Source organism: Sceloporus undulatus, chromosome 1 (genome assembly GCF_019175285.1).
Source record: "Sceloporus undulatus isolate JIND9_A2432 ecotype Alabama chromosome 1, SceUnd_v1.1, whole genome shotgun sequence".
Classification (NCBI taxonomy): domain Eukaryota; kingdom Metazoa; phylum Chordata; class Lepidosauria; order Squamata; family Phrynosomatidae; genus Sceloporus; species Sceloporus undulatus.
Genome location: NC_056522.1, coordinates 238,019,023 through 238,037,078, shown reverse-complemented (window position 1 = coordinate 238,037,078; position 18,056 = coordinate 238,019,023). Strand labels below are relative to the sequence as shown.

Sequence of the window (18,056 nt, the reverse complement as noted above, 5' to 3'; positions counted from 1 at the left end):
TGATAGGCCAATTCAAAGTGTATTTAAAGTGGGAACATAATACTGCCATGCATTCTGCTGTCTTGAACTGATGGCTCTCTCGGCACTTCGGAAGCCTTGGAAATGATGTGATGAGAGGGCTAACGTAGCTCTCCATAATGTTTCCAGTGTCTCCTACTAGTCTTCTATGCATAAGCAAGAGTCAGTGCTCTCACTGGCCTTTTAGGTGGGCTGGAGGCCTCAGAAAATGCTAAGGGAAAACATACAGAGTAAACAAATTGCTCTTTAGCATCCTGAAAACTTTTGTGTTGGAGAGAAAGGCACTAGGAATCAAAGCAAATACAGCATGATTCTAAGTGTCCCAGAAGACTGGTTCAAGTCTCACCACATCTGCTAGCATGTTTGGCAGGCAGTGCTGTTAGCTATCTCCTCAGTCTACATAAAAGCACTATATATGTGCTGTGAACTTAGTAGTATTAGTCATCTGGTATACTCAGAGTGTCTAAATCCATTTTTACCAAAATCTTTTAGAGTGGAAACACTAAGTTCCACTCATCCCTTTTTACAGTACAATGCTGAAAATGCTTATCAGTGGCATGAAATAAAAACACTAATAAACCCACCACTGCATTGCTCTGGAGATGGGTGGTTATAATTTTAGTGCTTTTCACCTTTCTGACTGACATACTTTATTGATTTGATTTATTTCCTGCTTTTCTACTGAATGGGACTCATGCTAGTGGGAATAACATATGGTGACATGGTTTTTACCTGTCTTTAGTTGCCTTTGCCCCCACTCTATGATTACACTTACATTTAGGACAAAAACACACAGAGAGAGTGGTTTAATGAAACCTATGTCATAAGGGAGAAGCTCAACATGTTGGAAATGTGATACATTTATTTCACCATTGTCTGCTGATCATTCTTTCAAAAATGGTCACAAGCAATCCCCCATGGGAAGACCAAGGTGCTGCCTTATTAGTAATTCCTTCAAGTCTAATGTTTGAACAAATGCCCTGAAGATAGTAGGGCCAGTGTAGTTCACAGTCTAAAAGTAAACCTTTGGCTTAAGCATTAATAAAAAAAAAATTGATTGATTGACTATCAAGGCAAAATATAGGGCATAAAAAGAAAGTATTAATAAAACTATAAATGTAAGATTTTAAAAAACAATTAAATGATTAATAAAGTTAAAACATTAAAACTATTAAAATGCATTAAAAGACTATATACTAGCCTTAAATAAGAACTGGGCAGTATTAAAAGCATGGCCCTGCTTAGGAGCTGTGCAAAATGGACATTAAGGCTGGCCTGGGGCTGGAGTCGAGGCATGGCATCCACATGATGCATGCACCACACCACATGGCCATCATGCCACTCCTCTGGCACTGTGTCCACATGACACAGTACCAAAGAAGTGCCATAAAGCCACAGCACTGGCAGCTACAGTGCCCTTTCCAGGGTACAAAAAGGAGCCGCTTTTTGCAGCTCCTTTTAGTGTTGCAGAAAACCCAGATTAGGGCCACAGGGTGCAGTTCCTGCGACCTCAATCTAGTGAAGATGGAGATGGCTGCAGGCTGCCCCTTCAGGGGTGGTCTGCACCACCTCTTAGTTTGCAAAAACCTGATGGCACAGAAATGTATCAACCTGCAGTAGGAAGGAGAAAATGGCCAAGGTCCTCCTGGCCACTCTAGGGAGGGAGTTCCAAAGTGTAGGAGCAGGCAGCCACCAAGAAGGTATCCTCCCATTTCCACCAAATGAGCCTGAGAGGGTGATGAAAGAGAAGGGCCTCTCCAGATGATCCTCCTCCGAAGACCTTTCAGCTCTTCCTTCTTGAACTGTAGTGCTCTGAACTGGACACTGTATTCCTGGTGAGGTGTGATCAAAACAGAATAGAGTGATACTTTTACTTCCTTCAGTCTGGACACTGTTCTATTGATGTAGCCTAGACTTTCCTTTGTCCACAGAATCACTCATTTGACTCATGTATGATATGTGCTCTAAGGTATCCTAGTCTTTTTCTTCATCATCCTTTGCAGTATTTTTTTTTTTACTTTGTTATCTTCTATTTCCTCAGCTCTTCAGTATCCCTGTTGATTTAACTTCTGACATCACCCTTGGGCTTAAGGCTATAGGGGTCCTATGGCCTTGAGATTGTTTTTCAACAAATTTATTCACTGTTAGAGTAGAAACCCAGTTACAGAAGGTCATTCTTAGTGCAGCTCTAGCTTAAGTGGCACATCTTTGGACCCACGAATTGGAGGAATCCATTAAGGCTTCAGACTCAGAATTACTTTAAATCATCCATCAATTTAATCTGTTGTCCAAGACTTCCCTTGTCAATAGAGCATCTATCTTCTGACCCTGTAGTAACAATGGGATTTAACCAATGCTGAACTATTTGATTATTAGCTGTTGGTGCAATTTCTGTACTCTTCGTTCAGCCAGCTTGGCAAAGAACAACCTAGTATGACTTAGAAATATTTTGTAAAAACTCAGGAATGTAAAGGGTTGACCATCATTCTACAAATTGTTCTCTGTGGGGAGTAGCAGCTTCGTGGGTACTCTAAGCAATTTGAACAGATTATTATTTAACTGTTGGCTCTGACTGCTTAGAATTAGTGGATCAATCTGAAGTGTATTTGGGTCACTGTTACAAAGACAGACAAAAATACACTTCATTATTTAACTGTCTTGAGGGCAATGGGCTATATAGCAAGATATAATTGTTATAAAACAGCTTATCATATTTTATAGCCTGCTGCCACATTTAATTCTGTTCTTTGGTGAAAGAGTGCCTGATTCAACTACAAATAATATATCAGACATCTAATAGATTTATTCCTTAGGATGGTAATTTCCAAATGGTGTCCAAATTATGGATATCAAAGAAATCTGAATAGGATCTATTTGACTTCATAATTCTGATAATTCAGTGTAACAGAAGCTGTGTGTGGTTGAGTGAACAAGTGCCTGCAGAATCTGCAGGCAGAAAGATAGAACTAACAGACTTCCATTAATATTTCTGTTGAAGATTATGGATAGCAAGAAACAATATTCTCCAATCCATGACTGAGTTGTATCAGAAATATTATGGAAGAAAGTTCTTTTTGAATTTGGTGTGCATGTGTGTGTGTGTGTGTGTGTGAGAGAGAGAGAGAGAGAGAGAGAGATTTTTGCAAGTACAGCAAAGAGGTCCCAGTGAGAAGGAGGGATGAGATTCAGTAAGGTACAATATTTTTGGTGCAGATTCATAATTATATGTACAAAAATCAATACAAGAATTTTTTGGGGGGAGGGGCGTGCAAAATTTGTAGTGGGTGCTGCATGGAGGAACCATTCAAAGATACAGTGGACCCTTGTTATCTGCTGTGGTTTGGTTCCAAGATCCCCCGTGGATAACAAAATCCGTGGCTGCTCAAGTTCCATTAAATATAATGACATAGCAAAATGGTGTCCCTTATAATCAATGGAAAATCAAAGTCTGATACTGGAAATTTATACTTTTTTTGAACATTTTCAAACTGTGGATGCTTGAATCCATGTATAAAAAATCCGTGTATAAGAAGGGCCGACTGTATAGCTATGTTAGTCTGTAGAATCAGTATGTTGAGAGATCTTGTAGCACCTATGAGACTAACAGAAAGAAAAAAGCTGGCAGCATGAGCTTTTGTAGACTTAAGTCTACTTCCTCAGATGCATTTGGTGGAGTGGAAAGCCAGGAACAGACCTATGTATGTCATTAGTGTGTGAGAATGTCAATTCAAATTCAGAATCCTTTGTGTATGGAAATGAAGTGGCAAGTCCAGTTTTAACGATGGGAGGAACCATCGAAATTGTCTGGGGGAGTAGAGGAAGATATGCATAGAGCCAGAAGACCCTTCAGGACCAGCAGGATGAAATGAGGATAATTCATAAAGCCCTAATCTGAACTACTATGCTGTGAGCAGTAGGTTTGAAAAAAACTGATCACAAAGAACTAAAGGGCACATAAACACTGTATACAAATATTTGTTGTATACCCCTGAGAATTTACTTGCTAAAAGCAGTCTTAGGAGGCAAGAGTTTTGAATAAAAATACAGTTGGCAGAGAGTCTGCTTAACCCTTTGCCTGTTACAATTTTGAGAATGTACTTCACCTTTGTAAACATGCGTGCAATACTGGATGGTGATTTCAAACAGAAAATTATCAGTGAAGGAAGACTGATACCCTCAAACATCTTCTGAATCCATTTTTCATTAACAATAACATCATATTGCATGCATTTCTTTCCAGAACTATGTGTGACTCCAGTGTGCAACTAGAGCATGTTGATATTAACATTACTATGAAATGTTTGTGTTAAAATTAATCTTTTGTGCAGCTTTTAGTGGAATTATAACAGCATTTTATTAAACATGACCAACACGTTTTTTTAACTATTAAAATATCTAAAAAGAGCAGCAAGTGGCCAGCTAACTGCATATCCCTCCCCTTTGCCAAAGTACTATGCTGAGGTAACATCAGATGTTTATCATTACTCATACTATTGATGTTATTATCATTATGACAACTCTTAAGGTATTTTTTTTAAAAAAAATATTAAACAGATTACTTCCAAACTCCAGCTTTAATTTGTAGTTTGTACCTGAAAGAAACATGTCTCTCAAATGAGAAATGAGTCTGAGAACATCTGTGCATGTTTGCACCAGTACTGACAAGTACTGATGCCTTTACATCTGTGATATGTCTGAAATGTTATTTATCCATCAGTCTCAATGTATTTTCCCCAGTGAAGTAACTGTAAAGAAATTAATTGCAATAGTGCATACTGGATCTAGCCTAGGAAAGTGGATCACAGAATTTTGGATTTGGTTACATTTATATAAGTCAGTTGTCATGAACCAAAACATTTCATATGTGTAACTAATGTTTTGGTGTATGCTTATTCCATGGTAAACGTAACACAGCAATCAGAAGGTTAAATTGCAATATGTTCAAGGTATGAAGCCTGACACATTTTGAATAAAATTGAAATCCGGGTAAGTGAATCTTAATGAGAAACCATCCTTAGATGTGATGTGGTCCTGGAGAAGAGATTTGAGAATACCATCGACAATCAGTTAAGCAGAAAATCAAACAAATTATTATTATTATTAAGCTTTATTTATATAGCGCTGTAAATTTACACAGCACTGTACATACAATTTTTTGATTAGACGGTTCCCTGCTCTCAGGCTTACAATCTAAGAAGACAAAACATAAAAGGAGAAGGGAATTGTTGTGGGGAAGGGGATCAGGTTCTGGAGTTCATCTTTCCCTCTGAGGCCTGGACCAAGGCAGATAGACTGGAGGGAAGGCTCTATATCTTAAGGATAGGCCCAATGGTGTTGGGCCTGCCATTTCACTCCCTCCAGGTGGGATGGCTTCACCTTCCCCATCTCTGGATGATGGTGGATGAAGGGGTGGGATCTTCTTTCAGGGAAGGCCGGATGGAGCTGGATTCCCCTTCCCCCTCTCTGGATGATGGTGGATGGAGGGGTGGGATCCTCTTTCAGGGAAGGCCGGATGGAGTTGGCTTACCCTTCTCCCTCTGGATGATGGTGGATGGAGGGGTGGGATCCTCTTTCAGGGAAGGCTGATGGAGCTGGCTTCCCCTTCCCCCTCTCAGTATTAAAAGCTGAGCAGATCCCTAGAAGCCAAGATGACCAAACTGAGGCTGTCATTCTTTGGCCACATCATGAGAAGATATGACACACTGGAAAAGATAATAATACTGGGAAAGTAGAAAGAGAGGAAGGTTGCATATTAAATGGATAGATTCAGTCAAGGAAGCCACATCCCTGAGCCTTCAGTATCTGAGCAAAACAGTTGAGGACAGGGGGGCTTGGGGAAATCTCATCCACAGGGTCAAAGTTGACTCAAGAGCAGTTAACAACAACAAACAAGTCTTCTATATATAAAAGCTATGTGGGATAGCTTACTTCAACATGGGCTGTGGGCATGCCTTCTATCATCCCTGAAAGCAGCAACAGGCTAGTTTAGACAGTGAGGACAAGCTATGTGGGACAGCCTGTTAGACGGGAATTGTTGAGAGACTTGCGAGAAATAGATGAGAGGCTACTAATGCTTCCCACCAGCATTTGTCACCTGAGTTAGTTGCTCACCTTGCCTAAGCATAGTGCTGGCCCTGATAGGATTGCCACCTTGGATCTTGCTTTGAGAAAATGGGGGAGGGGTAATTAATCAAACCAATCAGTCAATCAGTCAAAATAAATTTGTATCAATTCAAGTGAAGTTTGTTAACTTCTATTCGGCTAATAAAGTAGGAAAAAATAATTTGTAAATTCATGGTATTAATAACAATCACAAGATTTATTACAAGTAAAGCAGCAGCGGCAGCAATGTGATATCATATCAATTAAAGTATAAGTTTGGAGTATTTATTTATTTATATAAATTATTTATTTCACAAAGCAATCACAAAAAATTATTACAAGCAAAGCTTCTGCATGAATCCTACTAATACTGCTGCTAATGCAACAACAACGGTATGATAGCCTATCAATGAAAGGAATTTAGAGTATTGTTTCATTGATGAAAATTCAACATTTTGTAAAATTCAGGCAATAGTAAACCCATTTTACAGTAAATAAATAAATACTTATTTGCAATATTTATTGAATCAGTTTATCTTCTGTTGAAATAGACAGCATAAACAATACACACCCAAAGTTTTTTTTAATTATTTTGATTATCTCCTGTAATTACAGTTCTATGGTGTATGTTTCTCTTCTTCTGTATGTTCTCTCTTTACCTAATAAAAAGTGAAAAATGACAGCATATTTCAAGTGACATAGTGTACAATCGTTTTCATGTGATACTTCTGATGTGACAGTTGGTTAAGACATGTAATATCTTGTGCTCTTTAGCATCTGGCATGCTGTGCTTTGTAGTATTCTGATTAATACTCTTTGAGACGATTTTAGAGGATCAAAGGGTTAATACCCAGTTTCTGCCCCCCTCCAATTCTTCCCTCTCCTTTTTGCTCCCCCACCCAACTCCATGTTCTTTGATTTGTATGTCTTTCTCTCATTCACAGCTGTGGACATGGATGGAAGATCTCCAGAAGGAGCTCTTGGAAGATGTCTGCGCTGATTCTGTAGATGCTGTTCAAGAGCTTATTAAGCAGTTTCAGCAGCAGCAGACAGCTACTCTCGATGCTACCCTGAATGTAATCAAGGAAGGTGAAGATTTAATCCAGCAGCTCAGGTAAATTTATTATATGGTGCCAGGAGCACAGCTGAGCAAAAAGGCAAAACTTAGTATTTAATGGGAGATTTTTTTTTCACTGCACTGTTATTTTACTTTGCATGATTCAAAATATTTTGTTTTATTGAAATGGCAAAGAATGATTTGTAGAGACTGCTAAAAATAATCTTAAATCACTTTGGGCCACCATGTGTAATGGATATGAAGCTAAGTGATGATTAAGTGGTTAAAGTGTAAATATTTTTGAAGTGGATATTAACTGAACACTGTTAAACTGTTATAAACAGAGGCCTAGTGATTTATCTCCTTACTTCTGCTAAGCAGTGTCTGGCAAATTTTAAATAAAATTTGGTTTCATGTAACTCTGAATATAGTATTTTATACTCTTCAGAAGAATTCTTTTAGGAGGCTCTGTGGGGGCATGTAGAATATTAATATCTTTACAAAAGTGCCTGCTACTCATAATTGCACTTTCATCATGAATTAGAAGATATAAGCTGCATGTGCACTGCAAAAATAATGCAACCTGGCACCGCTTTAAGTGCCATAGCCCTATCCTATGGAATCCTGGAGTATGTAGTTTGTTGTGGCACCAGAGCACTCTCCTTGAGAAGACTAAATATCTCACAAAACTACAAATCCCAGAATAACATAGCATTGAGCCATTGCAGTTAAAGTGGTGTCAAACTGCATTATTTCTGCAATGCAGATGCAACCAGTTGTTTCACACCATTCAGGATGCACTTCATTAAACAGGAGCTGAGATACAGCAGTCTTTCTGAAGATGGCTCTAGTCTTAACTATTCTAGCTCTTTGCAGTTGGCTAGGACAGGTTTTCATTAGCTTTGCCCTGAAAGTAAATTGTTTGTTTTTTCAAACAGTTGTTATCAGTCTTTACCTGTTTGCTAGTAATGTCCATTATAGTGAAAAATATTAACTTCCAATTAAGTAATATGGGGAGGGGGGCCTCTCTGTATAATTTGTTGTTATTTGGTCTCCAAGTCATTTCCAACTTACAGCAACTCTAAGGTGAATCTATCATGGGGTTTTCATAGAGGGCTGTAAATGTTCTCTTTGTCACACTGACTGTTAACAGTCATAAAGGTTTTAAAAATGTGATCAAGTCTGTAACAGTCCTAAAAGTTTAAACAACTGTGATCAAGTCTCATATAATGCTTTGTTTCATTTTATTTAGTGAGGTTTACCCTCACATAGGGAATAGTAACTTTGGGAGAGAAATGATCATTGGCAAAATGGTGCAGGGGCTAGGCATTCAACATCTACTTCTCCACTACCAGGGCCTGATCTGACACCTTCTTCCCCAGCAGGCTGCTATTTATTTATTTGTTTATGAATTAATGCAAGGGTAAATGATCATTTTTTTTTAATTAAGGACTATCTTGCAGGGTATAACTTGTGTATAAATTATGTGATTGTATATTATTTTTATATTGTTTATATTTTATGTGATTTTATATATAGACATTTTGTTTGAATTTTATAACAATTTTAAAGGTTTTATCTATGAGCCACCTTGGGTCCCTCTAGGGAGAAAGGTGGGATATAAATGAAATAAATAAATACTCTATTAGGGCTCACATGTTGACAGTCTGCAGGGAATCTCTTTCTCACCCTGCCATTTCCATTCTCCACCCCCTTCTCTCTTTCTTGCCACCTCTGACTTCCTTGCTATACTGTGCAAATGAATGGATAGGAAATAACTTGATTCTCATTTGATCCTCTTAAGCTAGAATATGATTTGTAGTCTAGGGGAGGTTTGAGAAATGCACCTGATTATGTTTTATCTGCTCATAGATTGAATCTCTCAGTGCTGATGATGTTTGGGCTGGTTTTATTCCTATATTTTACTGTTTTTGCAAAATTAATTATAAACCACTTTGCATATTTTACTAGTATGTGAATCTTTTAAATAAATAAGTAAAATTAAACTAGAGGAGATCCCCCCCCTTTACTGGAACCACTGATACAGGGGAGCACTGGTGGCCATTGGTTCCTTCCAGAAAGTCACCAGTATCAGTCCACTGGGGGAGAGGAGATTGTTCCCCCCAGCCTAGTATAGATTCAAAAGAACTCTACTGAGTTCTCTTCTGGAAAAAAGCATGTGCCTTTTGCCACCAAAAATAGCTGAAATCTCCTCTTACAAACACTTTGTAGTCCATGAAAGGGAACCACAAAGGGGATGGGTCACTTGACATATTATTAGCAGTAACTACTCTCCCCTAGCAATTATTATTAGATGATAGTAAATCATATCACTCTGATTCCACTTTACTGGAATTGCTTGAGAACTCCTTCCAGATTTACACTGTAATTAAAATTTATAAATTACCCATATGAAGCAGAATCCTGGGCAAAGATTATGTGAAGAAGACGACATCTGGTTGTAAGTGTGTCCCACTAAATTCTATGAAGCAAAGTGAAAGGAATAGAGAACAGGGAAAAACTAATTTGTCTACCAAATTAGGTTTATAACCAGAGGTGGGTTTGGCTCTCATATCATTCTTGTAGCATCTGCCAGAGTGTGATCTGAGTGGTATTTTCACAAGTGATTGTGGGAGAATATATAGCACAAACTCTTTTAATTAAAAAAATAGTATTAGACATCTACTAACTGAAAAATTTCCTGTGTGAGCCCCCCCCCCCACACACACACAAATATGCAAGTAATGTTAGTTATGGTCCATTGTGAAACTCTAGCACCAAGCCTATTAGTTAAGGTTAATTGAGTCCCAGTCCTGGAAAAAGAGCGGGATAGAAATAAATATATTAAATAAATAAACAAACAAACAAGCAAACATATGAATGGGGTTTATATAACCCAGAATAATAAAATACCATTAGTAATTTAGTTTTTTCTCCCTTAAATTTAGTAACATAGTTTTTAAAAATAGGTGTTTTTGTTATTAGAATTATCCCAAAACCCATTTTATAACTTTTGGGAAACTAATATAATAACCTTTTACCACTAGTCCAGTCACTATGACTGTGTGTACGAAGGAGCATTAAGAAGGAAGCAGTGAAAGCAAGCAGTGGATTCCTAGCTAATAGTTTTCAATTTTTCACTCCTTTCATTCTTTCTGCACAGTAGCCCAAGCTTACAGTACTTGCTCTAAAATCCATTTTTGTTGTTGATGAAGCTTACTGACCAATTCAAAACAGGGTTTATTACTTGAGGTTGTGGAAAACATTTTTTTATTTTGAAGCTCCACAAAAAAAATTTTTTTAAAAATCAAAATCTGTTTGACAACTTAAAGCAACTACTCCAAGCATCTGTTTAATAATAAATAATAATAGGATTTATTTATATGCCGCCCAATCACTGGGAATCCAAGTGGTTTACAACAGGAGGGATAATAGACAGTTCCCTGCCCTCAGGCTTACAATCTAAAAGACACGACACAAAAGGAGAAGAGAATGGTGAGGGGGGGAGGGAATCAGGTCCAGCATTCTTCTCTCCCTCTGAGGCCTGGACCAAGGCAGATGGACTGGAGGGAGGGCTCTTCTTCTTCCAGGCAGGCCTGGTGGAGCTAGCCTGCCTCTCTCTCCCTCAAGATGGTGGATAAAGGGAGGGCTTGTCCTCCCACTCGAGGAAGTCGGAGACCAGCCTGTCCCTGCGGAGGGGCGAGTCCTGGCTGCACTCGGTGTAGAGCCCGACCAGGAGGTCCAGCAGTGCCTCCACGCTCAGCACGCTCTCATGGCACCTGGGCCCGTCCAGCAGCAGCTGCTCCAGCTTCTTCAGCCGCACCTTGGCCGACATGGCGGACAAGGAAGGCTGCTCCGTGGGTCGCAGGAAGGAGGCTGAAGGCTGGGGAGGAAGGAAGGGAGGGAGGCCGCTGCCTCCTCAGGTTCCTATTTAGTGTTAAATATTTAGTGTTAAATATGAGATAGTAAAGCAGAAAAAGTATAATACAAGACTACAAATTTGATCAGTAGCAATGAACTACCATTGTAAATCAAGGGACTCAAACATACGAGCCAAAAGAAGCAGCCAGAGGCCATTTCCACCCCAATGGCTGCAGGACCACAGCAACCACATGCACCTGGCCCTGATCCAGGCTGCCACCACAATCTTGAGCCAGCCTTCATTTTGGCCTGACTCTTTCTAGTTGGCATGCCTTCCAGCGACATTTGGGGCTGTTTTGTGTAAACAACACCCCCCCCCCAATTCAGCCCATTGGTGAACCTTTTGGTCCTTCTGTTTTGAGCCAAGAACTGGATATCTGTGTTGGCTTAATAGCTAACAGGAAAGCTGCAATGCTTCTCAAAGGTCTTTATCCATAGCAGTGCTATCACCATTGCAGAACAAGTCAGATGACTCTTCTCACTTAGTTCAGAATTGTTTGCTGTGGTATATTTTATCTCAATGCAAACATGGTATTGGAATAATAATTTTACTCACTCTATTTTTAATGATTTTTTAAACTGGTTCAGTATTTAAAAATGATTCAAGTGTCATTTTAAAACTTAATTTTGTGATCTTATGGTAAATCACAGAGTTTAATATTTCAGTAAATACCAATAAATTCTATAAAACTAATGGGGAGTATTAAATGCATAATTAATACCAATAAAATGCAGATAAAATTTGGAAAAGCTTTTGAGATCTTTAAATCTCTTTATCAGCAAGATGTGATGAAGTTTACCTCATCAGTCTTAAGATGTAATAGACGAGTGAGAGGCACAGAGTTAAATGGACTAGCCTGTACTAAGGAGCTTATTGCATTGGCTTTGCTCTCATGATAGATGCAGGATGTAACTTTAAGAAGGTAAAGGTAAAAGTATTCCCCATTGACAAGGTTGTTGGGTCCTGCACTGTAGGAGGCTGTGCTCATTTCCGTTACTAAGCCAAAGAGCCAGTGTTGTCAGAGACTACTCTGTGATCATGTGGCCAGCATGATTGCACAGAACACTGTTTACTTTCCCACTTGATAAGTGGTACTTATTTATCTACAGTCCTTGCATTTGCATGCTTTCGAACTGCTAGGTTGGTAGAAGCTGGGATTAGTGACGGGAGCTCACCCCATCATGCAGCACTCAGGCCTCGATCTGCCAACTTGCCAATCTTTCAATCAACAGAATCAGCATGTTACCCATTGGAGCCACTTGAGCAACCCAAGCTTCTGCTGCATCTTTTCAAGAATGAGAAAATTCCATTCTTGAAAAGAGGTGGGAGGAACCCGGAGAAGCCCAGGTTGCAAATGGGTTGTGTACTCCCTGGCGACAGGAAAATGCAATAAGATCTTCTTTCTTAAAGTTACATTCCATGTCTGTCATGGGAGCAAGGTCAATTTGAACTCCTCAGTGCATTTTTGTAACATCTTGCCCCCCTCTCCTGCATTTTTGTAACATCTTGCCTTGTGGATAGGCAGCATCTTGCCCACAATTTTATGAATTTTGGTTTCATTCTGATAAAAATAATTTTAAAATTCTAGTCTTCTCATACTAACGTAAGTTACCTCTTGTATTAGTCATGTACATGAAGTGGATACTTGCAATTATCATACTATTTTGCACACTGTGCTTGTAACAGTTCTGAAGTTGACAATTCTGAAGTAGGATGAGTACAACCAGAGAAGTGGAGTCTCTTGAATGAAAATCTAGGATTGCTAATAAGAGTGGTCAAGAGTTTTTGTGTTATCCAGTCCCTTTGCTTTTCTTTCCAACTCCTTGTTAGTGCTTAGGGGTCAAAATGTTGCCGGATATGGAAGGATGCAAACAATTAACTGTAACATTCTGGAAATGCAGGCATTCTGTAACTGAAAGAAGTGAATCCTGTATATAACTTTCATCATCCTTTGAGTTTTACAGCTGTTAGAAGAACTGAGAGCATTTAATTTTTGCCTTTTCCAAGAATGGGTTTTAACCATCCTTCTTTAACTTTACCACAGGGATTCAGCAGTCTCCAACAATAAAACACCACACAATAGTTCCATTAGCCACATTGAATCAGTCCTCCAGCAGCTTGATGAAGCCCAGGTACAGATGGAAGAACTCTTCCACGAGAGGAAAATTAAGCTAGACATCTTTCTTCAGCTCCGGATTTTTGAACAGTATACCATTGAGGTAACAATTTCACTGAACATTTTAGATTAAAAAAACACATTCACACAGATTGAATTGTAATAAGTAACTTGCTGCCTGCATCGAAAAAGGATATAGTGCTATTAAATAGGATTTTGGGATGTGATGGGTGACAATTGCGTGAGATTGGTTGTGTATATTTGGAAACAAAATAATTTGTAAAACATGCAAAAAGAACCAAAACGTTGATTATCACTTTTTGTCTGTTTTTAATGATAATTTTTACAGTCAGCCAAGAGCTTTTTCATGCAGTTATTTTGTGTTCCCAAAGGTATACAGTATTGTAGAAATGGCTTCTAGTTCAAAGTAGAGGTCCAGAATTTTTTGTGAGTGACAGCTAGTGACAGGGTCTACATCCAGTGGGTGCTAGAGATAAAGAATCACAAACATTTGAAGAGAAAGCTTGTGAAAATGGTCACTTGAAGAAGTCCTGCATTTTGCAAGCTGTAGAATGCCTACTCAGAAAATATTAGCCAAGTAAAATGTGTGTAGACTATTATTATTATTATTATTATTATTATTATTATTATTATTATTATTAACCTTTATTTATAAAGCGCTGTAAATTTACACAGCGCTGTACATACATTCTTTTTAATTGGACGGTTCCCTGCCCTCAGGATTACAGTCTAAAAAGACACGACACAAAGGGAGTGGTGGTGGGGAAGGGGCCTTTCTAGTAGGATAATACATATAAAATACATAGCAATATAGGAAATGATTCAATAAAACAGGCACCAAAAGAACATCAAATAGTAAGCGACAATTATGCAATGCCTGGGAAGGCTTCTCTGAACAGGATGGTCTTCAACTCCGTTTTGAAGCTGGTTAAAGAAGTGATGGCTCTTGCTCGTGGGGGAAGAAGGTTCCAGGAGTGAGGGGCAGTGAGTGAAAAGGGGCGAATCCAAGATGGGGCAGAGGAAATCCTGGGCTAGGACAGTAGACCTTGACTACCAGAACGGAGGGCCCTAGTTTGGAAGGTAAGGAGAAAGAAGGTCTGATAAGTAAGGAGGGGCCAGTCCATGGAGGGCTTTAAATGTTGACAGCAGGAGCTTATACTGAATGCGGAAAGGCATGTGGGAGCCACGTGAAGGGATGCCAACACAGAGGAGAGATATGGTCACAGCGGTGGGCGGATGTGATAATGCGTGCAGCTGGTGCTGGACAGAAATTAAAGGGCGGAGGTGAGAAAGAGGAAGCCCTGCCAGAAGGATGTTACAGTAATCAAGTCGTGAGATCACTAGGGCATGGACCAGGATCTTGGCAGTAGAGGCGGAAAGATAAGGTCAGATTTTAGCAATATTGTACAAAAAGAACTACAAGCCTTGGCTGTGGTCTGAATCTGAGGGATACACGACAGAGAAGAGTCAAAGATAAAACCAAGACTATGGGCTTGCTGGACTGGTTGAATAGAATGTTGTCCACAGAGACAGAAAAGGAGTTTTGAAGTGTGGACTTAAAAGGAAAGACAAGAAGCTCCGTCTTGGACATGTTGAGCTTCAAACGCCGATGGTGCATCCACTGCGAGACGGCTGTGAGGCAAGACGAAACTTGCTGTTCAAGCCTTGGAGAAAGGTCCGGGGTGGAAAGATACAAACTGGGTGTCATCGGCATACAGATGGTAGGAAAAACCAAAAGAGCTAATGAGTTTACCTAAGGACAGTGTCTAGAGAGAAAACAGAAGGGACCCAGAACAGAGCCCTGGGGAACTCCAACAGATAAGGGAACAGGAGAAGAAGTCTGACCACCTGCAACCACCTACAAAGATCTGTCTGACAAATAAGATCTAAACCAGTCGAGAACAGAGTCTGAGAACCCAAGGTCAGAGAGTATGTCAATTAGGAGACCAATGATCAACGGTGTCAAAGGCTGCAGACAAATCAAGAAGGATGACAGAGTAAAGGCCATTAGCCTTGGCCTGTAAAAGGTCATTTGAGATCTTAGTGAGAGCTGTCTCTGTAGAATGCCGTGGGCGGAAACCAGACTGAAAAGGATCGAGGATGGAGTTGGCTTCAAGAAACTCAAGACAGCGAGAATAAACAACCTGTTCCAAAACTTTAGAAAGAAAGGGAAGAAGAAAAATCGGATGATAGCTAGACAAAGAGGAGGGGTCAAGAGAAGGTTTTTTCAGAATTAGGGGAATGAGAGCATGTTTGAAGTCCGACGGGAAGGAGCCTGTAGAGAGAGAGAGAGAGATTGAAGATATGGAGAAGCGAGGGGAGAAAAGAGGGAGCTATGGAAATTAGAAGACGAGTAGGAATTGGATCAAGAGAACAGGTTGCAGGTTTGCAAGAGTATTAATTCCAAATAGGAAACAAATGCACAACTGCTCATGACTAAACTATGACCACTGATAATAGAGAACCAGATTACCTGTAAAGCAAGTTATACAGTAAATATAATGTCAAGTGACTTGACTGTTCCAATGGGTATTTTATACCAGTTCACTACAGCAGAAACTGTTTCCATCAGTGGAAGTGGAGGAAGGCAGTCTTCCCTCTCCACTCCAGCCCCCTGGACACCAAAAATTTATCCTGTGAGGCTGATGACCACTCCTCCCTGGACTGGTCTTTTTGTTATGCTGGGGAAGTGGGCGGAAATTTTCTGCAATGGAAAGGGATTTTTGTTGCACTAACGGTGCAAGACCTGTGCAATATTGGATTTAGTTCATAGGTCTACTTTGAATTTGTGTGCTTTCAAGTCATTAAAAACTTATGGTGACCCTGAGATGAACCAATCATGGGGGTTTCTGGGATTAAGAGTGTGCGATACCCAGTGGGTTTCCATGGCTGAGCAGAAATTGAATCTTACCCTATCGAGTCATAGTCCAACACTCAAACCATTACACCACACTGGACCTGCTTTTTTTTCTTTTTTCTTTAAATTCACTTTGTTTTTCAATGCCATTGAAAACACTACTTGATTTTTAATATGCACAGATTTTGAGTGGGCACAGGGTGTTTTGTTTCATGTTGCTTGTACTACATAACTCAGCCTTTCCCAATCCGGATATATGTCAGCAATCTGATTTGTCTCTGCATCAAGCCATTGGTGGTCATTTTGGTGGTGGATATTTTTACAGCAATACAGAACTTTAAGTAGCACACTTCCTTGTAATTTTACACTTACATCTTGGGTGCTGCTTTGTTAATTCAGTAGGATGGGCAAAATGTAAGAGAAAACCAAATTCACATGATCTCAACTTCTTCCTGAAAACCTGGCACTGTGAATGCATTCGATTTGCACCATTCTTCTGGCTTCAGGTTTCAGAGTTTCTGACAACCACCATAGGCACACTGCAACCCCTATGTTTCTGCTTGCTACAATTCTTGTTTCCTCCATTTTTATCATATTTTTCCTATCTCTTTCAACAGAACAATGATGCCAAGGCATTTGTGTACCTTAATGTGTTGTACAGTTTTCTTTACTTGAGCATTCAGTCTTGAGCACAGTTGGCAGCACTGTGTCAGTTGAAAGCTTACATTTTATCCCACTTTCAGTTGACTACCTTGCCAGTTATGTAGGCCCACTCTACACTGCTGAAAAGCCTGTTAAATACCCATACTCCCCCTGAATCTGGGGCAGTAAGGCTACACTACATAGGGCCTTATCTGCCCAAGATTTGAGGTATACCTCCCTTATAGTAGAGTTTTCCCTGGAGTTTGTCCCCCTATCACTGCTGCTCCTGCCGCCACCAGCAGTGCTCCTGCCACTGCTGCTATAATTTTCACACATTTTATTCCCATCTTCCTTGGCAGCAGCATTGGCGGAGGCTCTCAGCCACTTTACTCACCAAAGATAAATACATTTCTTATGATAAAAATACTTTTTGCTGTTTCATTAGTTGAAAAAGTGGTGTACATTCTTTTCCTAGAAGAGCTGTTCATTAGCACTGAGACTGATCCATACGAAACTATATCCAAGGAGGCAAAGTTAACAGAAATAACCAGACAAAACATTCACCCTAATAGAGATGAATTAAGATGCAGATTTTATGAAGTCTTTGTTCAGTTTTAACAGTTTCATGCTATTGTGTGAAATAGATTTACTGATTTAAGGTGTACTGATCTGTGCTTTAAGGGGAGTCAAAATGTCTGTAATATACAACATAATGTAACTAGCAAACAATGAACAAACAAGCAAAGCCTGAAGATAAATCTCTCACCATCCCCTTTCATTGTTCCTTTATTTTTTACTTTTCACCTGGAACTCAGGGCATCTCTGCTTGACTAGACTAGTCACTTATAGGCAAGCTAATTTGTACTAACTTTATTATATGCTCCACAAAGAATTTAATTTGTACAATTCCTTTAATTACCCTCAAGCTTCTGGTCATGGTAATCTTACCTCTAACAATATACTGAAATAAATTTTATTGTTCTTTTTTTTTACACAAAACATTTACATTTTTTAAAATCTTGTTTCTATACCTTCCTGTGGCTTATATGATTATAAGTTAAATTTACCAGGCTATAAATTAAGAGACTGTAACCATTAAACCATCCATTATGAAGCCAAGCCCTCCCTCCAGTCCATCTGCCTTGGTCCAGGCCTTGGAGGTAGAGAGGAACTGCTGGACCTCATCCCCTTTCCCACCACTACTCCCTTCTCCTTTTGTGTGGTGTCTTTTTAGATTGTAAGCCTGAGGGCAGGGGACCGTCTAATTAAAAATACTCTATGTACAGCGCTGTGTAAATTTACAGCACTTTGTAAATAAAGG

General features: G+C 39.5%; 1 protein-coding gene across 1 annotated transcript in view; it reads left to right on the top strand.

Moving 5' to 3' along the window:
• Nucleotides 1-18,056, top strand: part of KALRN (kalirin RhoGEF kinase) — a 695,315-nt gene that overhangs the window by 463,931 nt on the left and 213,328 nt on the right. The window contains 2 exon segments of the mRNA XM_042446189.1: nucleotides 7,065-7,234; nucleotides 13,144-13,318. Coding sequence (XP_042302123.1) covers nucleotides 7,065-7,234; nucleotides 13,144-13,318 — 345 coding nt within the window.